The 25,105-nt window shown below is 37.7% G+C and overlaps 1 protein-coding gene across 3 annotated transcripts; it reads left to right on the top strand.

Annotated features, from left to right (window-relative positions):
- Positions 1-1,356: 1,356 nt before the first annotated feature.
- COPB1 (COPI coat complex subunit beta 1) lies at positions 1,357-22,248 on the top strand. Of its 3 annotated transcripts, none has more exons than XM_054068067.1 (23): positions 1,357-1,500; positions 1,847-1,912; positions 4,359-4,510; positions 5,214-5,443; positions 6,210-6,379; positions 7,049-7,163; positions 7,759-7,851; positions 8,396-8,533; positions 9,517-9,636; positions 10,074-10,181; positions 10,274-10,420; positions 10,831-10,976; positions 11,946-12,042; positions 12,608-12,768; positions 13,917-14,037; positions 14,398-14,625; positions 14,795-14,974; positions 16,024-16,168; positions 17,631-17,750; positions 18,179-18,324; positions 19,631-19,720; positions 20,462-20,617; positions 21,901-22,248. In XM_054068067.1, the coding sequence occupies exons 3-23, from the start codon at positions 4,420-4,422 to the stop codon at positions 21,958-21,960; spliced, it is 2,862 nt and encodes a 953-aa protein (XP_053924042.1). In that variant the 5' UTR covers positions 1,357-1,500; positions 1,847-1,912; positions 4,359-4,419; the 3' UTR covers positions 21,961-22,248. The 3 variants fall into 3 exon arrangements, with proteins under 3 accessions (XP_053924042.1, XP_053924041.1, XP_053924043.1); XM_054068066.1 differs by having other exon boundaries at positions 1,365-1,523; XM_054068068.1 differs by lacking the exon at positions 1,847-1,912 and having other exon boundaries at positions 1,365-1,523.
- The last annotated feature ends 2,857 nt before the right edge of the window (positions 22,249-25,105 follow it).

The following is a 25,105-nucleotide window of genomic DNA, read 5'->3' as shown; positions in this document are numbered from 1 at the left end:
GCTGTGGGTTTGTTTTTTTTAATCTGAACAAACAATTGTTCAAACACTTCTGTCACATCAAGGTGCCGTTGCGTGTTTGACCATTTATCAGAGTGAGCGTTTATTTTCTGTTTCTAAATGAGGTGCTCTTAGAAACTGTCAAACTGAGGGGACTTCAAAATACTTACTAAACTACAAATTAGTTGTGGAACAAACAGGATGCAGCATGTTTCCCCATGTTGTCTAGTCATTGGCTCAAACTCAACCTGAAAAGACATTTATGGTTATGAGTGTTTACTAGAAACACTGCTAGCTGAATAAGCACGAAGCTGCCGTCCAGCTTGTCCTTTGGCAGTGTGAGTGCTCTACTTTAGAAAAGCCCCGCTCATCTGGAACTGAAGAGCTTTTAGCTCACTAATGGCCTAAATTTAAGTAACGAGAGAAGAACGTGAAATTCTCATTACAGGTCCCCTGTGCAATGCAATCCGCATTGTCGCTGAACAAGCAGGCGCTTCAGGGTTTTGTCCCATCAGCTTCCTCAGCACAGCCTGACTGGGAGATACCGAAGTGCCCTTTGGAGTTTGAGCTGAATGTCACAAGATTGAGGACTGACAGTGACTTCTTAGGGGTGTCTGGCAGAGAAACTCGGTGTGTCAGCGCTTCCTGCGTGCAAAATGGGTGTCATTCTGTGTTTTAAGCAACATGAGCTCAGTTATATTTTTTCATTTTCCATGTTGGATCATTGTGTTTTAATTATTCTCACTAATGAATATATGAGCAGGATCTCATGTGCATATGCGAGTCCACCCCAAAAAGTTATTTCTTATCCTTTTGATGTACCTTAAAAAAGAAAAAAAAACCTAAAAATTTTCATCTTGTATTTATTAAGAAAGCATGATGCTGGTTTGAACAGGCTTTAAATCTGTTTAAATAGTTCAGTCGTGAAGGTATTAACAAAATAAGAACGTCAGGGCTGTGCATTCAGTTTAAAGCACTAAACAAATCTGCTTTTAATTCTTGTTCTGGTCTATTATTTTTTCCTTTATCTTTTTTTGTTACTATTTTTCCTCTGTTATTTTTCTGTTCCCCCGTCCCCTTATTTCTTTCTTCATATTATTTTTTTCCTCTTTCTCCCCTCTAATTTTGTGTCTCCCCCCTTCTATTTTGTTTCCCCTCCTACTCCTCCTTTCCCCACTCCCTTTCCCTGTTTCCCAACGCTTAACCCCTCCTCCCTCCCGCCTTCTCTTCTCAAGCGGCGGCAATGACGTCACCTCTGTCTGGCCTGTGACGTTTCCCGCCCTCGTGGCGCTCCGCGCACCCCCTTTCCCGCCTGCCCGCGCGGCAGAGGCGGCCCCGCCCCTTTGGCGGTACCGCGCGGGCGCGAGGCGTGTCCCGCTCGGGCCACCGTACCATCGATGTGGCCCGGGGAGGGTGCGGCTCCACGTCAGCCATCGTCGCGGCGCCGCGGGCAGAGCTCTGCAGCGGGCCCGGCTCGCTCGCACCGGGCCGTCACGGCAGCGGGTGCGGAGCCTCGTGCCTGAGGGGTGAGGGGGAGCGCAGGGCAGCGCGGGTCATGGCGGTGCCGCCGCTCCGGTGGGGCCCGAGGCCTTACGGCTCTGGCGGAGCCCAGCGCGGCCGAGGGGACCGGGGCTTGGGAATCACCGGGGAAACGAAAAGGGAAATCTCCTTGAAGCGGCCGTAAATTTACTCGGGAGTTTTTAATAAGCTCTTTTTACGTTCTCCGTTGCGCATCAGTAAAATGATGGTTTGGTTCGTAAGGTTTCCCAGGGATGTTGCTGGAGACCAGGCGAGGCTTTTTGTCTTCCTCTGTTGTACCAGCTCTGTAACTTACCGTTCCCTTATGCAGGTGCTGAGAATTTTTACTGCTGAAGCAGTAGCCTAGCGCAGCGCCTGCTTCTCGCTGGGATTCTTGGTAAGATCCAACTCTGGTTTCGAGGTTTGGTGCTTTGTAGTGAAGGAGGCTTGGCAGTGGTTCTTCTTGCCAAGCCTCTTGGCTCTGCTTTTTGGGAGAGTTGTTTTTTTGTTGCTGCTTTTCACAGCCTGAAGTACACTGTACGTTTTCATAGAATGGTTTGTGTTGGAAGGGTCCTCAAAGACCACCCAGTTCCAACCCCCTGCCATGGGCAGGAATACCTCCAATAGATCAGGCTGCCCAAGGCCCCATCCAGTCTGGCCTTGAACACCTCCAGGCATGGGGCATCCACAGCTTCCCTGGGCAACCTGTGCCAGTGTCTCACCACCTTCATGGTGAAGAAATTCCTCCTTATGCCTAGACTTAATCTGCTCCTTTCAGTTTATTCATAGCCATTTTTATGCTTCAGAGGCCTCTTTGGCTGTGATTTTTTGAGAAATTCTGTAGTTGAGGTCTTTGTATGAGCAAAGATACCTGGTTGTCTTTTTGCACAGATCTACTTTACAGTTGGAGGCGCAGATGCTAGGTGCAGGGTTTGAGACAGGATTTCTGGGTAAAAGTATGTAAAACCTTACGTAAAGCTGCTGCTGAGGCAAGAAAACAGTCGTATTTCTGAAAATGAATAGGAGTCATTTATGTAGATATTTGTAAACAATGAGTTGATCTAGTTCTGAAAAATAGAGAATTCGTAACAGAAAAAGTTATTTTCTTTTTAAACTGTATGGGAATTGTTTTGTTTGTGATTTTTTTTTTTTTGTAGTACCTGTGGTACTGTTGTCTTATTTTCTTGTGTTGGAAGAGGCTGCAGCCGGAGTTAACACAACTACCTGCTTACTGTTCAGCCTGAGGTTCTCCAAGTATCTGCTGAGAAAAGGGCCTTTGGACCCAGTAGCAGCTTGTGTTGCATCTCAGTCTTTCATTCAAACACTGCACCTCCATGTCCCACCTTCCCTCTTCTTTCTGCAGAACTATTTTTGGGGTGGGCTTTAACCCAGGCTGGGAATAGGTGTTTGTTGGTCTGTTGGATTTTGTTTGATTTCCTTACCGCTTCAAAAATAATGTAGGAGTGGGGAGTTTACAGCGTTTGCATCTCAAAAGTTGTTTGCACAGACAAAAGAGGTGATGCGGGGTAGGAGCTGGTGTCCTCTGACAAGAACTTCTTAAATTGGTGCGTTATTAAAAGCTTTAGAGCTTGGAGGACCTAACGGTCTTAAAAAGGACTTTACACTAGAAAAATGATCTGCAGTGAAAGCATGGCATAGAGTTGAAGAGTTTAATGTTTTCATCTTTTATGTAAATCGTGAGCTTTAGGGATCATTTTGTTTGGTTCTGTTGGCTCTATTATTAGTTAGTAATAATAATTACGTAAAATGAGTGTGTGCTTTTACACAGTACTTGACTAATGTGTAGTATTATAATGTAAAGTAAAAAGCCGTCTTCCTTGTTGTAGTGATTTGTTACTTGGTCAAAGTCTTCAAGAAAATGAATAGCAATAAAAGCACAGAGAAAGTAATTTTTCTGTAATCTTTTTGACACATTTTCTGTAGAACATACAAAATCGCTCATGTAGTAAAAAGTAGCACTTTATTCTCAGTCTGGTGTCATAGTGTCAGCTGAGCAAGCTCAAACTTGAGCATTTTTCATTACTTAAGAAATGAAATAAAAACTTTGATTTGATCCTAGATGTCTGTTATATAAGGAAGAAACAAACATAAGAATGAAGATTGAGCTTAATTGTTATTTTTATTGCCTGAACTGTCAGCTCCACAGCAACTTTGATAGATGTAACTTTCTTATTCTTTTTACCATAAAAGTACTTACTTTTCTCCCTAGTGTCTAGCACAGCAGTTTGATAGTAGAGTTGAGCTGGTCTGAGGATCCTGGGCAGGTGAAAGGACAGTCCTGCTTCCCTCTTCACTGTGTTCTTTTCTCCCGTCCTTGGTTTCTGCTCTGCTGGATCTCATGCTCATCTTCAAAGGTTCCTTTGTAGGCTGATAAAACATGTTAAGCAAGTGGAAAGCTCCCTTTTTTTTTGCTGTGATATTTTCCAGCTGATTTTGCTGCTTGGGTCAGTTCACTTGGAGGGGCACAATACTACTGGGAAGGTAGCAGGAATATATGGCTAGGATCAGGGAGGGAGGAGATGGGGGGAAAAGCTGCTGCATCTGTTCACCTGCCCATACACTTCTGTTATCTCTGACTCTGCCTAAGGATTGGGAAGATTTCTTTAATTTACTTTTTTTTGTCTTTGGGAAGTTTCTTGTTCTTTGTTTGGTACTAATAGGAATGTTATAGCCTATCAGAAAGTTGAGAAGGTTTTTGGACGTGGCTTCTCAGGAAGCATAGCAGCCCCTTCAAATCATTAAGTCAGTTGCAAAAACATTTTTTATTTGTTAATAAAATTTGTTAACTTTGAAATAGCTTTGTTTGCTTTTTTTTTTTTTAGGTTGTCTGCTATTTTTGTCAAAATAATTCTTCCATTGATAGAACTTTTATAATAAAGAACCATGACGGCTGCAGAGAATGTGTGTTACACATTAATCAATGTTCCGATGGATTCAGAACCACCTTCTGAAATCAGCTTAAAAAATGACCTAGGCAAGTAACAGATGATGATTTGAAGGATACTCCGTTTTACGTGAATTATTCTTGCATTCTCTTATTGTGTTAGAATATTGTTTACATTTTATAAACTTAAAGAAGTCAATTTAATATTTATTTTGTTCTATTTATTTTTGAAATGTGTAGTTGCCCTGCTTGCTATGTTTTAAGAAACTTCATGTGTGGGGTTTTTTTTTCCCTCTTCAGTCTGTGCCAAAGTTTGAAATCAATTTCTGTCTTTCTCTTTGAAGTAGTACTGCTCTGGGCTCAGACGTGTTTAAGTAATGCAGTGATAAGCAACAAGTTGTCTTATTGCTTGCTTGATGCACTGCTGCGTCTTGCTGGCAGAAATGGTGGTGTTACTATTTAGTATTCGTATGACAACAGACTGCATTGTTGTATCCTGGTATAAAAGGCTGGTAAATTTAAGCATTGAAACAGCCGTGAGATTTGTTGAACTCCATTCATTCCAGTATGTTGGTCCTAGAATTAAGTCTAAACTCCATGCTTGTTCTTTAAATATCTCTTTCTTCCTCTTTATCCTTTTAGTGGAAATAAGGGTGTGAATTTTATTGATATGCTTTATTGCACTCCTTCCAAGGGGCGTTGTATCTTCCAACACTGAAAATCAGTATTCCTGTTAAACTACCTGATTTCCTAATTACTGTGATTTTTTTCCCCCGATTCTTCTACTCTTTAGAAAAAGGGGATGTCAAGTTGAAGACAGAGGCCTTGAAAAAAGTAATCATTATGATTCTGAATGGTGAAAAACTACCTGGGCTTCTGATGACCATTATACGTTTTGTACTGCCTCTCCAAGATCATACCATCAAAAAGCTGCTGCTTGTCTTTTGGGAGATAGTGCCAAAGACCACTCCAGATGGCAGGCTTTTGCAAGAAATGATCCTTGTATGCGATGCGTATAGAAAGGTAGCCCATTATTTGCTACGTTGCTTATGTTCCTATATTGGGTCCTTACAGAAAGTTTACAGTTTTGTGTTATTTCATATATATAAAAATGGCTTATGCTAAGCGTTTCCTTCCTAACTGTTTTGTCTTGGTGCTTCAGAGCTGGATAATTGTAGATAATCAGCAGACCTACTACCTAGGGATTTTTCTGTGTTCTTTTACTGTTACGACTTAACAAGAATATAGTGCTTTTCATTTCTAAGTCAGTGAACCTTGAATATGAGGGGTGACCTAATTGCCATCTTTGTAGCGTCTTAGGACAAGCCATGATATGTAGGAGGACACTATTTTTGGAATAACTTCATCATGGTGTGTTTGGAATGCTGCTTCACAAAGATAATAAGGTCTTTCAGCTTCTTTGGGATTGGAAGCAGATGAACTAATATACACTAGAGGTTTGTATCCAGTGTGCAGGAATGACTGCAGGGTGAGCTTTCACAGCCCTAGTAATCGGAGAAAACACATACAATACAGCAAAAAAATCAGTCACGCATTCTAAGTTTTGCTACAAAGAAATAGATGTTTTTAAGTATTGTTTAACAGCAATGTTCTTAAAACATGGGTATTTCATGAGGTAATTGCTGAGAGGACAGTGAGGTGGTGGTGTGGATGTTGGGAACTTGTACCTTGAGAAGTCTTGTTGTGGGAGAAGACTAGCAAGTGCGTTCATCTTGGCTTAACAGACTGAAAAGTCTGGCAATTCAAATATGTTTCTTGTTGATTTTAGGATCTGCAGCACCCAAATGAATTTATCCGAGGCTCTACTCTCCGTTTTCTTTGTAAGCTGAAAGAAGCAGAACTGTTGGAACCTTTGATGCCAGCCATTCGTGCATGTCTAGAACATCGTCACAGTTATGTGCGCAGAAATGCAGTTCTTGCAATTTACACTATTTATAGGTAAATGCTGTTTGAAGTTGTGGATGCAGAGGGCCAAGGGTAGCTTTAGTGATCTGTGTAGTTTTTGAGATGTCATAAACATTAATCAGTCCCTGATGTGGTTTTTGGGGTTTTGTTTGTTTGCTTTTTCTGCTCTCCCTAGTGGATTTCTTTGGAAAAGCAAATTGTACTGCTACTTTCTCAAATATGACTGGAGTCCTTATGGTGCAGGCTAATTTGTATGAGCAAATACCTTTCTTGATGATTTAAATATTATTAATAGTAATCATTGTCCACGACCATAAATATGGAAGAATCTTTGCAGGAATATGCATATATAAGTTTTTTTGAAGTGCAACATTCTTCATACACTGCAATTCTATACAAGACATTATTGTAGTTGTTACCTGAACGGTGAGCCTGAATGTTGCTGTTAAATGGAAATCAATGGTGGGGTAATGTCTTAGCTGTCATGGTAACACACAATTTTTAAAGCCTCTTGACTCTTCATGGTTTCGAGTAGCTACAGAGAAGCCACACATCGTTGGTTTATGCTTTTTGAATTGTTTGTAAATATAATAAAGTGCATATCTTGAGGATATCTTGAGGTTATGCACTTACACCTTAGGTTCTGTTCCTTATCTGAAATTCTTATCTGAAGTTCTTTTAATTATGATTTTTTTTTAAAAGAAATTTTGAACATCTTATACCTGATGCTCCTGAATTGATCCATGATTTCTTGGTGAATGAGAAAGATGCAAGCTGCAAAAGAAATGCATTTATGATGCTAATTCATGCAGATCAGGTAAGGATACTTGTCCTCAAACTCATTCACTTGAAGTACTTGAAAATGTGCTAGATAGCTGCCAGTTCTTGTTGGTAGCATAGACTATTTATGTTTGTTAGAAACATGTATAGTAGTATGGAATATTTGGTAACTGGAAAAGTTGAATTAGGTCTTCAGTGCTGTCTCCATTTTAAAGGAAAATTATTGTACTTGATGAAGGCATATATTGATGCTGAAAACTGTAACTAGTTTTGCTAAGTGAACTTAACCAGGTTCAGAAGTGCTCTGTTGCCTACTGTTTTGTAGCTTTTGTAGTCACACGAGAAAGAAATGGCAATTTCTATTTAACGTTTTGGATTATTTGCTCTATGGGCAATTGCCTTTTGTGCCTGATTACCATTAATTTTGTTTCTTTTTCCATCTGTAGACAGAATGGATTAATTTTACTTTTCAGGTTTACAATGTTTTCGTAACTCGTTTTAAATTTCAAATTGGAGTGTTGGATATATGCTGGTTTGTGTTTTTGATTTTTTTAAAATGTGTTTTGATCTAAAATATAGCTGACTGAGTGAACTAAGAATATTTTAGAAAAATTTTTCTTTTATTTATATAGGATCGAGCTTTGGATTATTTGAGTACCTGTATTGACCAGGTCCAGACGTTTGGTGACATACTGCAGTTGGTTATTGTTGAACTAATTTATAAGGTAAAAGGGAAATGTTGTGGCACATATAAAACAAATGTACGCGTTTGTAGATTATATTAGACTGCTTTTAAAAAGGGATAATAGAATATTGCTGGAAAAGACATTATAGTTAGCTTTTAGTCCATGTCAGGAACATGTCGTTGTTAAGTAGAGATGAATAAGATTTGTCTCTTGAAATAATAAATTGCTCAAGTGTGCACGGTATAGAGCAATATGTATTACCTGATTTGCTGTGATGTGGACTGTGTGTTATCAGACTATTCTTTATAGATAGAGCAGGGCATCTGTTACAGAAGCTAGTAGAGGCTATGCCCTTTCTTTTGATCTGAGATGTTAAGGCCCTGTAGCATTGCATAGGATTGTCAATTATAGCTTTTTAATAGTTCTGTAATTAGATTTTTACAACTGTGAATGACACTTCTTGTTCTCAGAAAAGATTATTAACTTTTGCCAAATTTTCTTCTTGTTGTAAGATAATGGAGTAGTTAAGCTATATGATTGCTATTTCTTCTTTATGTGCGATCTATGCGTTGTTCTTATTTAGGTCTGTCATGCGAATCCATCAGAGAGAGCTCGTTTCATTCGCTGCATCTACAACTTACTGCAGTCATCAAGCCCTGCAGTCAAGTATGAAGCTGCAGGTACTCTGGTTACACTCTCCAGTGCACCAACAGCAATCAAGGTATAAAAGCCATGTTTTCAGATGTTTCAGTAGCTTTTAGGGCACTGGAATGAATACCGTATGCTGTAGTTGGTACTTTGAAAGAGCAAAGGCTTTAGTAATATGAGGTGTTTAACACTTCACATGTAAAACACCATCTCCTAAAATTGGTCTCAAAAACCGACTTGAGACTCTGTTTTGCAGACCTGCAGCTAGTGGACTTCATGTCACCTTGGTGGGAGACGAGCTTGAATACTCTGCCAACAATAGTTGTTTTCTACCTGCAATCTTCTTGGCATATTTAGCAAAGCAAAGCAAAGCTGAAGATTTGAAGAGATTGAGTGACTTTCCTTATTCATAAACTTAAATCTTTTCAGGCTTGGGTGGAAGCATAAAGCAGTGAAGATTTTCATTGATTACGGTTTGACTGTGGGTCCCTAGATTTATGTTTGTGCGGTTTGATTATTTGAGAGACACACAGAAATTTTGAGTTTTATGAAAATTTAAAAAATAGAATATGCAAGTTTAGATTTAGAATAAAAATAATATAGATAGTAATTTCGAAACATCAGCAGGAATATTAATTCAAACACTTTTCTTCACCATCATCATTTTTGTTGAGCAGGAGTATTGCACATAGGAGCTGTCATTAAAACCATACCTAGATAGGCTAATGCTGACAACTATTTTAAGTCAGTTTTGATGCTCTGTTGTGTACTTAAGAGCTAACTGAAAGCATGCCAAGAAATGTATCTGTGACTTTCTTTGAATTTGAAATAAACTCTGTATGGTCAGCGTTCCTATGTAATTTTTGTAACGTGGTGGTGGAATCAATGTTTAGAGTGGACCATCAAATTTTAAAGGCTGTTCCTGAGTCCGTTTCTGTGCCACCTCTTTGAACAGTGGTTAATAGTGATGTAGAAGGTGTCTTTTCCTGAATTTCTCAAGTTGCCAGTTTCTCTTCTTTGTTACTTACAAGGTGGTTTTGATCCTTTTACTTTTAGGCAGCTGCCCAATGCTACATAGATTTGATTATTAAAGAAAGTGATAATAATGTGAAGCTTATAGTTTTGGATCGGTTGATTGAATTAAAGGAGCATCCCTCCCATGAAAGAGTGTTACAGGTATGTGAGCTGTCTCTTTTCCTGTAAGCTTATTGAAGGCATTTCTTCCCTAAGTGAAAGTTTTGGTAGTTGTGATGTAGGGAGAAATTTACTTCTGAAGTTCAAATCTTCTGTTTTAGTAAGAACATATTGGATGGACTTTTATGTTTATGACTTGCTACTTTTATTGTCTTCATAAGAATAAAAAATGGCAAATGCTGATTGCATTGTGAGACTTAATGATGTAGCTTGCATGATAGACTTCTATGTAAATATGGACTATATTAAATGAACACTGTGAAGTACCCAGGGCTTAGGATATCTTGCTTATTTGTCTGTAGCTGATATAATATGTATCCAAAAAGTCTCTGAAAATCATCGAGGACTGAAAATTAGAATTGTATGCGGAAGGAGTCATTTAAAGCAACAAAATAGTTAACGATTCATTATTGTTTCAGGATCTAGTTATGGATATCCTCAGAGTGTTGAGTACCCCAGATCTAGAAGTGCGCAAAAAGACCCTTCAGCTAGCTCTGGATCTTGTTTCTTCAAGAAATGTGGAGGAGGTGAAATATATGTTACTTTTGTTTCATTACACTGATTTTTATCCTTGGGAAAAATGTGGACTTTCTTCAATTTTGTTTGATCTTTTCTGCAGCTTGTGATTGTTCTGAAGAAGGAAGTGATTAAAACTAATAATGTGACAGAGCATGAAGATACAGACAAGTACAGGCAGCTGCTTGTTCGAACGTTGCATTCCTGTAGTGTTCGGTTTCCGGATATGGCTGCAAATGTTATTCCAGTGGTATGCAAATATTTAATTATATTGTCAATAAATATATTCCAGCTATACCCAAAACCTGGAGAATGGCTGAAGCTGAGTTGTTTCTAATTGTGATCTCACCCTAAGCAATACTATTTATAATACCTAAAGAAATATAGGACTTCTGATGCTGTGGTTATTTGTCTTCTGAGACTTTATTTTTAAATATTTTTTGAAGAACATGAGCTGAAGAGTACCTTTACTTAAAGGTGCAATAATTTGTATCATTAGAAAAAAAAATTGCTATTATGATATTTGGTAATTGATTGGAATATAGTTAAGGTTGCTTGACTTCAGCTTTGTTTAACAGGAGATCTATATGCAGTTTTATTTGAAGGAAAATACCGTTGTACAAACTGTGATTTGTGCTCACGTTCACTCTTTTGTGCTAGCTGATGGAGTTCCTTAGTGACAATAATGAAGCAGCAGCTGCTGATGTCTTGGAGTTTGTACGGGAAGCGATCCAACGATTTGATAACCTCAGACCTCTCATTGTTGAGAAGATGCTTGAAGTTTTTCATGCTATTAAATCTGTCAAGTGAGTCCAAATTGTGGTACCAAACAGACATTGGTACCTTACAAAATCCTTACAAAACCTCACACAAGAATAACTGAAGTTGAGATAATTTGGGGGTGGATGACTTCTAGGTACAGCTTCCTTCTTGCCTGCTTGTACAAAAGATACATTGACTGCTTGTTGAATGAAGAAAATAAATTCAAATTTCATTTTTATGGTCATATTGGTAATTGTATTTGCTCTTGCTAGAGGGTAGCATTGTTGATGAAGGCCAACTCTAAAGCGATATGCTTGTTAAAACAGAGTTGCAAAGAGATTACTGCAGCAGAAATTTACACTTGTAGGCAGCTAGAAATATGGTACATCAATTAGGAAACACAGTCTGATGTAGACTGGGCTTTGCAATCTGCAAAGCTGCTTTAGTACCTCTTGAGGCTCTAGAAACTTGGTTTTCTGATGGATCTGCAAAGGTTGAGTCATATGAGAACTTTGTTTCAAGACACCAATCTGCCATTCTTCCAACACAAAGGAAACTGAATTCTGTCTCTATGATCATCCTATTAAGTAGGAAGAAAATCTTTTAAGCTTTGGTGTTTTTTTTCCCTAATGTGCATTCATGTTCTTGTTGTTTCATTTTCTCCTGTATGAAGGAAAAGTTAGTTTGCCTCAATTAAATGGGGAAATTACAGCTGACTTTATTCGTGTACAGAGAGTTATTTCATTATGATAATAATGAAATTTAATTTAGTGACTATCAAGTTTCGCACAGATGAGAATAAATCTGAGGCAGAGAATACATCTTATTTGATATACTTGTTCAGTAGTTTTCAAAGGCTGAAAGGATGATTGTTCTTGATCAAACTTGCTTTCTGTCAGTTGTGTCCTTGAATTTGTCAAGGCTGGCCTTTACCACCTGACCATACATCACTTCCCTTGATGTAGTTTGAGTAGATCATGAAAGCATGACTTAAGTTACTGTTCTTGTCTCAGGATTTATCGAGGAGCTTTATGGATCCTTGGAGAATATTGCAGCACAAAGGAAGATATACAAAGTGTAATGACAGAAGTTCGCAGATCCCTTGGAGAGGTGTGTTTGCTTTGTTGGACTAGCTCTTCATGATTTTACTCACTGTTATGCAGTGTGTTTTCTAAGAAAAAGATATTTTAAAAAAATTGAGTAAGATGCAACAGGGTTTTGAGCACTTGTGGTATGTAATGGCATGTGCACAAAAATGTAAAGTAAAAACCAAGGGTTTGGATTTGTTATTAATTTTTTTAAATACCATATACTAAGCATAAGTGATACCTGTTAAGAGAGGCAATGAGAAATTAATTATTTTGGAAAATTATGATCAACTTTAAGATATGATTTAATTATATCCACTAACAAAGGAAGAGTGCTTTAAGTCTGGATTGTTCTGAGAGGGGCCTAAGACAATTTATCCAACATGAGCTTTATGCATGGGTAGAAGGCTTCTGTATATATTTTGATATCTGCTTATCTCCTCAAATTGTTTCAAAACTGTTGCACTGTAAGTGACCTTTTATTTATAAAAACTTTAATATTGCACATAATTTTTATTAAAACCTTCTTCAGAAAAAGATTATTTTTTTAATATTAATTATAACAGTTGTTTTCTGTTTGTTTCCAGATCCCAATAGTAGAATCTGAAATCAAGAAAGAAACTGGTGAGCTAAAACCTGAGGAAGAGGTGCCTGTAGGTCCAGCTCAAAAACTGGTGACAGAGATGGGCACTTATGCAACACAGAGTGCTCTCAGTAGTTCCCGACCTGCCAAAAAGGAAGAAGACAGGTATTTAAGATTTCATACTAGACAAGGAGTGATATGGTTAATTTTCTTTTTAAATGGTACTTTCTCTTATGCAGAGTTTAAGGGTTGTGGTAATTTCTTGTTTTGAGGTTTTATTCCAAGTAGATGGGATCCGATAGGAAGTTGCTTAGGATTTGTAATCAAAGCTTACTGCAACATCATTAATTATGATGTCCTTAATTCTAGTTGATTTTATATGAAGTCCCCTGACAATTTTAATTGGATACAGGGATGTTGTATTTTAATTAAAACATATTTTTTTATTAATATCACTTGGAGCTATTTCATACCTGCTGTGTTTCATTTCATTGGTAGCTAAAACAATTGTTTGATTTCCTTAATTACTGCAGATCATAGAATCATAGAATAGTTTGGGTTGGAAGGGACCTTAGAGATCATCTAGTTCCAACGCTCCTGCCATGGACAGGGACACCTCCCACTAGATCAGGCTGCCCAAGGCCCCATCCAACCTGGCCTTGGACACTCCAGGGAAGGGGCATCCACAGCTTCCCTAGGCAGCCTGTTCCAGTGTCTCACCACTCTCATGGTGAAGAAATTCCTCCTGATGTCTAGTCTTAATCTGCCCCTCCCCAGTTTATACCCATTCCCCCTTGTTCTATCCCCACAAGCCTTTATGAATAGCCTCTCTCCAGCTTTCTTGTAGCACCTTTAGGTACTGGGAGGTCACTATAAGATCTCCTTGGAGCCTTCTCTTCTCCAGGCTCAACTCTCTCAGCCTGTCCTCATATGGGAGGTGCTCCAACCCTCTGATCATCTTTGCAGCCCTCCTCTGGACCTGTTCCAACAGCTCCATATCCTTCTTATGTTGAGGATTCTAGAACTGGACAAGTATTCCAGATGGACTACTCCCTCTTGACTAGTCATTATGGTCTCAAGAGCTACAATGAAATTGTTATAGATTACACTTTTCACTTCACTCCCTGTGTGGAAATAGCTGTGAGACCTGTATCTCTGTATCTGGGAAACTACTTCTAGTGGGGAAAAAAAAAGGACTTCTGAGACCTTCCAGGCTTGTTTTGTTTCTACAGTGTGAAGGTTAAGGTGTGAAGATAAGTAGGCTAAAGAGCATCATCCAAAACTAGTTTTCTGCTTATCGTCTGTCTTTGCAGACCTCCATTAAGAGGATTCCTGCTTGATGGTGATTTCTTTGTCGCAGCTTCCCTCGCTACAACTTTAACTAAGATTGCCTTACGATATGTGTCACTAGTTCAGGAAAAGAAGAAACAAAATGTAAGTCATCTGTTGTGTTTTCACTGCAGTTGCAAAGAATAGCTGGATGTTGCTTCTTTTCTTTTAAATAGATGCAAAATGATTTTAGTCCAAAGTGAAGTGCTAGTTATGTCATTGGATAATAATGATTATTTGGGTCACAAACAGGACCTACTGCTTTCCAGCCAATCTAGATAGTCTCTAAATTATACTACTTGGTTTACAGATAACAAGTACTAAAAAAACAAGTAATCTGTTCAGAGATTTTTTTTTTATTTGATTAATGTTCACCTTTTGATAAATAAGTCACAAATGAAAATTTCTGTAAAGCTATGTAAAATGCAGTAAACTCTTCTATTCCCTTTCATTTGTCCTCCTTAGTCCTTTATTGCTGAAGCTATGCTGCTAATGGCCACTATTCTCCATTTGGGAAAGTCCTCTCTTCCTAAGAAGCCGATTACAGATGATGATGTGGACCGTATTTCCTTGTGCCTGAAAGTTTTGTCTGAATGTTCTCCTCTCATGAATGATATTTTCAACAAAGAATGCAGGCAGTCCCTCTCTCATATGCTGTCAGCCAAGCTGGAAGAGGAGAAACTTTCCCAGAAGGTGAGCTATTTTAAGTGTGTTACCATGAACAACTGGAATTTTTTGCAGATGTTCACATTCAGGCAGGTCCCAGAGGTGTCATTGTTTAACTATATCAGCCATTATTTGACTGTGTCTCTGTGCTAAGGAGTGGAACTCACAGTGAAATCTTGAGTTTCTCTCTTTGTAGAAAGAATCTGAGAAGAGGAATGTGACAGTTCAGCCAGATGATCCCATCTCCTTCATGCAGCTTACTGCTAAAAATGAAATGAGCTCAAAAGAAGACCAGTTTCAGCTTAGCCTTCTTGCAGCAATGGGAAACACACAGAGGAAAGAGGCTGCTGATCCTCTTGCATCCAAACTTAACAAGGTAGTGTGACGATAAGTGTTTTAATTATATAAACTTTGTGCTGTTTATGCACAGCATCAGCTTTGGGAATCACAGACTGGAACTGATGAATGATGCTGTGTTGGTTGATTGGAGAGATCTGGGTATTTCCTGGTTAGGATCGGGAGAAAGACAAAAGCCCTTGTCCTTGAAATTGTTACCTTCTTCATGTGAGAGGGAAAGAATTAGGAGGAGACTTGGAGACTGCAGAGCTGGTGGGATGTGGAGAAGAAAGTAAAATTCTTTGCTGGTCTGAAGACCTCAGTAAGGTTCACGGGGAAGAGAGCAGGGATGTCACAAGTGATTAAGAACCTCATTCTATCTTTGGCTGCCGTATCCTGTTGCCAAGAGCAATGCATCCATGTTTCACTCTTTATACCTTTTTTTATTTGCTGCTCCAAATAGGGTAAAAAAACCCGCTTGATTCATTCATTAATTAGAGTTAGAAAGCTAGACTTCAAAAGTCTGGATGAATTCTTTTTACTGTGTAAAGGTACCTTTTCATTTTAAGTGAACATTTCTTTGTCCTGATAATTCTCAGAATAAATGGCACTGGCATGAATTCAGTTCAGAATATATTTCATCTGCAAAGGTTTTATAATTGTAGTGTGCACACTAGAGGACACGTGAAGGAAAGATGCAGTTAAATTTATTTGAGTAATACGGACAGTCACTGTGTGTTTAGCTGTAAATCAGTTAAATCTGTTTATTTTGGAAGATTTATGCATGAACTTTAGATTTCCTAAACACTACAACTTATTTAAATACTATTTTCTAAATAAAACTTGTGATGATTCTTTGCAGGATTTTTTTCCGATTTTCTTTTTATTTTTTTTGCCCCTTTTTTCTCACTGGTAAGTTAGTTCTGTGAAATTAAAAGCTCTTTGCGCACGTGCTTGATTTAGAGGTTCGTATTTGAGAGTAATGCATTTAACTGTACTCTGTTCTTAGTTTTGTCACTGTGTGACATGAGTCCATGTTTTAAACCTGTTTATGAGAAGAAAAATATATTAAACTCTTTTCTTTCACAGGTTACTCAACTGACAGGTTTCTCGGACCCTGTCTACGCAGAAGCCTACGTCCATGTCAATCAGTATGACATTGTGCTGGATGTGCTTGTGGTCAACCAGACCAGTGACACTCTGCAGAACTGCACGCTAGAACTTGCCACGCTGGGTAAGCAGTACTGGTGGAAACATGGCAACTGTGTGGCAGCAGTGAGGTGCTGGGCATTGGCACGCAGTTGTAAGGAGTTTCTGAAACACTTCTAAATACTTATAAATTTATGGTAGCTAGTTGACGCTTTGAAGGGATGCTTCTGAATGCCTTTAAAAATAGTTTTCTTCCAAAAGGTGGAAGATGTGTATCTGTTGGCACCGACACTACCGTCTGGTAACATAAACTGTAGTCAGGATTTGAGCTTCCATGTATTCTTCACTAGAAAGAATTCCATTTCCCCTTCTTCCTTTCTTCTGAAACATGGACAGGGTGTTTTTATATACTTATTCTCCATTATCCTGTTACAATATATCAAGAGGACAGAATCCAAACTGCTATGGAGTAAGTGTCAGGCAACAGAAAGCCGTCTGTCCTACGTAGTTGTAGCACTCAGCCTGAACTACTGATATACAGCATTTACTTAGCTGAAACTATTCCCTGTACCAACAGCTGTACCAGAGGCTTACTTGAATATTGAGGCTTCTTTTAGGGGAGACAGCAGATAATCCTAGAACAGTAACCAGTTTCCTATTAGTTATCTTCTGTTTTGGCAGTCAGGAGTTGAAATATATCTACAACATACTAGAAGACCTGTTAATACTTTCAGTTGATTTCATATTTACAACTGGAGGGGCATAGCCTTCTAATATGTTGTAAATCATTTGATCAGACTAATGGTGGAGATAAATGAAACTAATGTATTAATTAACAGGTTATACTTTTCTATTTATCAGCTCAGTGAAGTGGAATTCTGTATGTCCTAATTGGTATCTTCAGACATACTGCAAAAACTGACTTGATGCGTCACACTTGCATGTGGAGCTGATGCTGTTCATGCTGTGTTCTCAAACTGCACAGTTTGGTAGAACTAAAGAGTCTTTTACGATTGCTTGCTAAAGGAATAAGAAAAATACATCTATTTCCTGGGAGAAATTATATTAAAAATCAAGGTGATGTTTTCACCTGTTCATAAATAGCTCTGTGCATGTAGTACTGGACGTTGAACTTTGGTTTCAAGATACTTGTCTGTCGGATTAGACACTATGATGTTGTTTGGTGATTAAAACGCAAGATAGAATTAACCATTTCCTGATTGTTAAAGATTTAATACAAGGCTCAGTCCAAACCCCATTTAAGTCAGTATTTGTATGGGGTTTCATTGGGGTTTGAGTGAATATGCTTATATTGTAACTGAAATTTTTAATGCAATGAACGTTATTTTGTCTTGCAGATAGCAGACTGTAAAAAACGCAACCAAACAAAAAAAAGTACAAATCAACTAATACCTTTATGGTAGTATTTAATGCCACTCTGTAGACGTTAGAATTGAATGACAAGAAAATAAAAATTGGTCTAAAAGCTAAACTTATTGTGTACTGTTAACATTCCTTGATTCGCATCTCCCAATTTCTTTACGCAGGTGACTTGAAACTTGTGGAGAAGCCATCTCCTCTGACACTTGCTCCACATGATTTTGCAAACATTAAAGCTAATGTCAAAGTTGCTTCAACGGAAAATGGAATAATTTTTGGTAATATTGGTAAGTAAACAATTCAGTGTGCAAAATTAGTAATGTTTAGCATTTCTTAACCTGCTTAATGAGCTAAAAAATAATTAAAACACCTCATCCTGGAAGAGGAAATGAAATGGTCTACAATGTATGTAATTTTTTTAAAAATTCTATTGCTTTTACTCAAAGCCATAGTAGAATATAGCACCTTTACAATGATTGTAAGCGTGACCCTTGAACCCCAGTCTCTGAATTTGAAATGAGCTAGGCAGCCTTGCCTGAGAGACCAATACACTTAGAGTTCTGTGGCAGCTGGGTAAAGCACTTGAAGAGGACAGAGGTCAGCAGTGAGATTGAGCAAGTGCAACTGTTATTAAGTCGGAGGTGGTATCTGAGCTCTCTTATTTAGTCCAGGTTCACATTCTAAACATTAAGATGGTTTGTGTTTTATATTGCAGTGTATGATGTCTCTGGAGCAGCCAGTGACAGAAACTGTGTGGTTCTCAGTGATATTCACATTGACATCATGGACTACATCCAGCCTGCTTCTTGTACGGATGCAGAGTTCAGACAGATGTGGGCAGAATTTGAATGGGAAAACAAAGTTAGTTTGGTTTTTTTTTTATATTATCTGGGCTTTTTATTCATGAGGTATAATTCTGTTTCTTGTTTCTGCATCATCTGGTTACATTAACATTATCTCTTGTAATATAAACTTTATTCAACATCCACAATGGATACTGGTCTCTAGTAACTCATTCTCTTATTTTACCTGTTTCACAAGCTTAGTGATGCAATAATTAGTTTTCTTACAAGAGGTGTATGTGCATTGAGCCTTACCTCCTGTACAGAAGGTGTTTAAATTGCTTGGTGATTGCTGTGTATTTCAGCTCAAAGGTGAAATGGCAACAGGTGTAAGTTTTTGCTGAGACTGCAGAATTGGTTAGCCTCTCCAGTTCGGACTTGTGTTATTTTTTTGTTTATTTGTTTGTTTGTTTGTTTTTAAATCATAATGCTTTAGGTTCTAAGGTACTTTATAAAGATCACTTAGTTCAACCCCCCTGACATGGACAAGGACGTCTTTCACTTTATTACCTTGCAATACAGTGATAGCATACAGAGTATTTATGAATGCTGTACAGTAAATCCAACAAAATGGTATATACTCTTAACATTAGAGGATGCCCAAACTGTTTGGTTACAGATGTGTTAGAAAAGGGTTTAAGGAAGATAATCTCATGCAAGGGAGCAACTTAATTTAAGAATGGAGTAGAAACATTAAAGCTGAATGGGAGGCATTTTACACAAACTGTAGCCTTGTTTGCTACATTTGTTTACGTGTATTCACTTGAGAGTTCCCTCCAAGGGAACTTGTAAACAATAAATTTTAATCCACAATGTGTGAAGCCTTAGCAATTTGTAAACTACTCCTAAAATATGCGTTGAAAGGCAATTTAAATAAGATCCATAATACTTAATATGAGGAAGCCATGCAGCCTAGGGAGCTTTGTGAGAAGGGAAATATGAAAGCAGTGTTTATTGTTGGTTAAATGCAAGTTTTGGACTAGATGCTGTTTTGTTTTTTCTCATACTGGCAATGTGTAAACTATATTCAGACAAGAAGTATGCTATTTGCTGTGGAGAGTCTCCATGTTCAGCAGAGTATCATATTCACTTAATACATTTTAGAAGCCATGGTTCTAGCATGGAATTCTCACTCTATAGTGGATGGCAGGAGGTAAAGGCTTTTTATTTTGTCACTGCATAATGTGATTTGGAACTATTTTACTGTGTGCAGTGTTCCTCTATAAAAAACATAGTGGTAATCTATAGAGCCCTGAAGAAGAGATGGTTTCAGTTTAATTAGCCTCTTAAACATTTCTAATTGCTATTTTTTTCCCTTCTTGAAGGTTACAGTGAATACCAATATAATTGATTTAAATGAATACTTACAGCACATACTGAAGTCAACCAATATGAAGTGCCTGACTCCAGAGAAGGTGAGCTATTTGCTTGAAGACTTTTAGACACTTAGTTCCTGTGCTTTGTTTACTTTGTTTAGCGCTTGTTATGAATATTGAGACGCTTGTTCATAACATGAAATATTACATATACTTCAAAATTTGTGAGTGCTTGGAAATGAGTAAAAGCAAGTTATATTATCAAAATTCTTTGTCACTTAATCACATTAGCTATTGCTTGCCCAGCTAGAAAATCAGAATATCTGTTTTAGTTTGTACTATCTAAGCTGTAATATAGATTTGATGGAACTGTCTGTTTTCATGTAGGGCTTTTTTTAGTAGCTACAGGTTCCTTTGTTCTTTGTCAAAATTTACCTTTCTTTTGCCAATTTAATCTTTTTGTTGTAAAGCAAATTATACAATAGCTATTTGCTTTCAAGATGCAATATATATAGCAGCTATTAGCTAATATATATGTAGTAACCAATATAGGCATTAGCTATTGTTACTCTTTAGCTTCTTTGTTGTTCATTGAATCAGATCATAAAATGCCATCCTACCTTATTTTGATGAATATTTTAGATTGCATATCTTTCAGTAAAAATTCTACAAGAGGGCCATTCCTGTTTCCCATTGCATGATTCTCACATTTTAAAAATGTAGGCGAAGAAAGACATTTAAACATTAAGTAGGGAGATCTTCCTAGCTGTACATAGGATGAATTAAAATGTATTTGAAGGATTTTAGCCTTTCTGAAGAGTTCAAATGTGCTTTTTGTAGGCACTTTCTGGTTATTGTGGCTTTATGGCAGCCAATCTTTATGCACGTTCCATATTTGGAGAAGATGCACTTGCGAATGTCAGCATTGAAAAGCCAATTCATCTTGGACCAGAAGCGCCTGTCACTGGTCACATACGAATCCGTGCGAAGAGTCAGGTAACATGAGATCTATTTACAGCGCTGTTTCTCCTTGTAATTTTTAAGAAAAAGTACTTAGCACTCTAAAAAAACTTGCAAATTTTTGGATGTTATTTAATTTCTACTGTAGTATAAATGGAAAAATTTTTAGGAAGGATGAATATAGAAACTTAAGCCTTAGTTTTAAAAAACTATCTTATGCACATTTTCTGATGAAAGTATGGCTTCTAGTTAGGTGTACCCTAAAACCACATTGTACATCTTCTCTCTCAGTGCACTATCATAAAATAGGATCTCTTATTTTATCCATAGCACTGCATATAGGATAGTATACTTGATTTGCTTTTAAATAAAGAACAAATGCTTCCTAAGATTTCATGATCTGTTTCCTACTGAATTATACATTTCAATTTCATGTAAAGAGGAAATGTTATGCATGTAATTGCTGTTCACCTGCTTGTTTTAAAAACAAACAAACAAAACCCAAAGTCTGTCAGTAGAATCATTTTTTAAAGGTGCACATGTGAGCCTGCTTCCGATTTTAGAGCTTCCTTCTCCTGACTGAAAAAAGTCCAAAATTTGGAACTGTTTACGAGAACAGCAAGTGTACCAACAAAAGCATTTTTAACCGTGTACAGTAAAGGACTGCCAGAGAGTTTTCAGATTCATCACATAAAACCATTTAGTTTATGTGATATCATTGTGAAGATTTTGGTGATTTAATGTTTGATATGTTTACACTGGCATTTTTACAAAAGACTGCATTCGATTATGTATGCTGGCTTAGTTTCATCTTGAGACCATTGTGGTGTTGATTAGGTGAATTTATTTGTGCAGTTGCTCTTGAGATTTCTTTAGTTTCTATGCAATATTAACATGGTAAATTATTTTCTTATCACTTTACTGTGTTGAGTGCTAGTATCAGCACTGAGCCTTTCAACAGCTGAGTTTCAGTAACTGGACTGACAGTTGTAATTTCTTCGGTGGCAGCATGCTTGCTACTGGTGGGAGGTCAAAAGGCTTACATTTCTTTATTTTTCTGCCTTTGATATTAATAGCAGAATTCCGCATTTCTAGCTCAAATTTAAGTTTCATTATTTCAATAACTTATACAGATCTAGCCTTTACCTAGTTTTAAGAAGGTGTGCACTATAATGTATATCATAAATGAAGAATTAGAAGTACTTCTAATTTCCACAACACTAATTTCATAGATTTTTGTATATGGAACTTCCATTTTAATATAGATAAAAGTTATTTTTATGTATCTGTCATAAATGTCTTCTTTCTTTTCCTTACAGGGTATGGCCCTGAGCCTTGGAGATAAGATCAATTTGTCTCAGAAGAAAACGAGTTTATAAATTTTACCTAATGTCTTTTCAGGTCTTTTACAATTTAACCTTAGGTATGTGGCTTTTGGGATGCAGAATGTCTTATATTCTTCAGTGTTCTGTAATTGTAGAAGCCAAGCTTTTGAGCTGAAAGCATTCCAGCAGATAATTTATAGGTTCTCCATGATTGATACTCAGCAAAATTTTAAATCTTCCTTTTTTTCTTAGTCCTTGAAGTTGTGTTTTCTTTGTCTCTGATGTATACTGATGCTCACAGTACAATAAACAAATTATGCCAGTACTATTTTGTCTGTAAGTTATGAACTCTGTATTATTTGATCAGTACTGAATATTTTGCAGAGGTGTTTTGATACTCGAAGAAAGTGGGAGTGTATAATACCTCAAATATTTACAATAATGACTAGGCCTGAATTGTGTGAATGTGTTACGATGACCCTTAAGATACTCTAGTATAGCTAGGACAATAGGCATATATATGATTGACACGTAAATGAAAGACTGTATGTTTTATATGGTTGGTTTAGTAATGTAATCACTTGGCACAGGTGAGCGTGTAATGTCAGAAAAGAGATTGTCAAAATTCAGCTCCTTCCCGCGCATGGTGGAACCATATACTATGTTTCTGAAATGTGTTCCCAAGTAACATAACATTGCTGGTGGCATTCTCATTTTCCAGTTAGTACAGAAAAGACAGCCCAGTGCAATATTAAAGCTCTAGCAGTGCAGGCAGTATTTTCAGTGAAGGCAGCCATGTGTCAGCTTAGGAAGGAAGGATTCAGACTGATTATGATCTTCCAGTGAATTGAACCAAGTTAAGGAACTGTGGAAAAGGAAGAATTGAGAGTGAAGGTCAGGTCAGTACATGGAAGTAAGTTAACAGCATTGGCTACTAAACATTATGCAAATTAGCAGTAGGTCGAAACATATAATCATTGAATTGAAAATAATTTTAGATGAATCTGTTAGACATTAATTCTGGATTTGTTAAACTGTTGCAAGCAAATCTACAGAAGAGTCCCCAGAGGCAGTATTCTTCCAGTTGGCAGAAATTGAATGGCTGTGTCCTGCTCCAGTAGGACAGAGTTACTATCTCGAGTAGCTGCTTCACAAAAAATTTAAGGCCTTAGTGATGAAAATGGCTATTTTTCATTCTGAATAAGCACAGGAAGGAGCACACGTAAATTTGGAAATTATGAGTCTAGGCTACTGTATTTTATCTAAAGGATAGCCCTAGAAGTACAACACAAAAACTGAACAGTGAAGTGACCATTCACATAACTGTTTTATTACCTGTTCCTCCTAGAATTATTTGCCAACTAGATTTGGACTGTTCTCATAAGCATTAGGTTCACTTTTCATTCTTATCTGTTCCTAAATCTTAGATGCATTAAGAAAATAAGTTTGCCCACAGTATAAAATCGAGCGGATCTGTCAACAGCTAAAGCATTGCATTGATGCAGCTATACAGTTCTGAATTTTTAGGACATAAATCATGAAATCAATAGAAGTCTGCTGGTGGTAGTTACGGCCTTTAGCTATTAAAGCCATGCTGCATCTAACAGTACTGAAGTCTGTGTTCCTGTTCTCCAGTGTGCACACCTCTATTGCAGACAAGCACGTACAGCTGCTAAGGCCATGTATTTTGTTAAGTAGTCTGGATTTGTAATATGGGACTTCCAAAGCCACTCACCTCACACTTGCTACATACAATATGTAAAAGAAAAACAGTCTTAGATTGTCAAGGCTGTTGCCTTGAATTTGTTGGAGCAGAGGAAAGAAACCTTGAAAGTAGCTTCTGAAGACTCTGATTACCTTGTGCACTTCTGTGATCATGGTAATGAAATATACAGGTGACAGTAATTTATGTTTCATATAAATAGTAGATATTGTTGGCAATATTATTATGTGATTTTTAAAACCTTTACCTGCTATAGCAAGGGGTATCCAGATTTTTTATTCCAGCAGATATTAGGGACAGTAAATCAGTAAGATAACACAGCATGGTGTTGCTGAGTGACCTGTTTGTTTTGCATGTTTTGAAATACCTTTTTGGCTCTGCCATTAGTTTGCTTTTTAGTGAAAGCTCCAACTTATACATCACAATACCAGCAGGAACTGAAACTCTGGATATGCAGGTCTGGATTGGTAATGAAGTTATTCTCTACGTGATCTCACAGCAGTTGCATTGCCTTTTGTGAAGTTATGCTAGATTCACAGGGATTTAGGAGAGAGAATCGGATTGTGATCTTAATTGCTTAGTACTTCATAATGTGGAGCAGGGGATGATGAGATAAAAGCATAGGAGTACGTTGTATGTGTTCACCTATGAAATTCCATGGATATCTGCATGCTGCTTGGGGGTGCATGGGGAAGATTTTGTTCTCCAGACACTTCTAAGACAAACTAAGAGAGCACAAAAGCCTAGGACCAGTGATTGGTTTAATCTCTTCATAAACACATTGTGATTAGTAGGATACTAACAGATTGAGTCATAACTGTGTGTATACTAACTGATGTGAACGAGATAGATTTGCTGACCACAGCCAAGGAAAGGATGGTTTTGGGGATGGAGGATGACTTCCAGTATCTGTTATGCAAGCCCTGTTACAGTCACAATCTGCTGTCCTCATTGCAGAATCAAAAAACATCCTGGCATGTGTAGATACACATATTTCACATGACGTTCAGTTAGCTGGAAGGGGCATATGATTTGACTTCATTTAAGTTATCTTTTGCTGTTAGGAACTTCATGCAAGGACATGAAAGCACCTCTTCAGCAGATGCTGCCATGACTTCAGGATTAATTTTCCACCCATCATAGTGTTCAGTAGCTTTCCTGCAGAACCGGTCTTGCATGGAAGTTTTCGTTGGTGGCGTGTATTTTTTCATTAGCCTGAATGCAAAAAAAAAAATATGCATGTTTCATGTCTACACTTCAGAGATGAAATTATATATGTAACTTATTGTGTTTTGACTAAGCTTTTTTGTCAGGAGCTCAGGTAATGGGCTGATTTTGGTTCAGAACACCTTTTTCTGAAATGGGTTTTGCACCCTGAAGAGAGACTGACGGGTTCTCTGTGTCTGCCTGTGTTCACAGACAGGATTGTCAAGTTGTGTCATTTGAGAGTGGTGGTCCATGCGCCTTTAGCCACGC

Source organism: Cuculus canorus, chromosome 5 (assembly GCF_017976375.1).
Source record: "Cuculus canorus isolate bCucCan1 chromosome 5, bCucCan1.pri, whole genome shotgun sequence".
Classification (NCBI taxonomy): Eukaryota; Metazoa; Chordata; class Aves; order Cuculiformes; family Cuculidae; genus Cuculus; species Cuculus canorus.
This window is presented reverse-complemented; position numbering and strand designations above follow the sequence as displayed.

What these genes read in the sequence shown, in the direction of transcription:
- COPB1 (XM_054068067.1), top strand. Translation starts at nt 4,420, where the DNA reads ATGACGGCTGCAGAGAATGTGTGTTACACATTAATCAATGTTCCGATG. An exon ending in TTCGCAGATCCCTTGGAGAG is followed by an intron (nt 12,043 to 12,607) that starts GTGTGTTTGCTT and finishes GTTTGTTTCCAG; the next exon opens with ATCCCAATAGTAGAATCTGA. An exon ending in AGTGCCTGACTCCAGAGAAG is followed by an intron (nt 19,721 to 20,461) that starts GTGAGCTATTTG and finishes TGCTTTTTGTAG; the next exon opens with GCACTTTCTGGTTATTGTGG.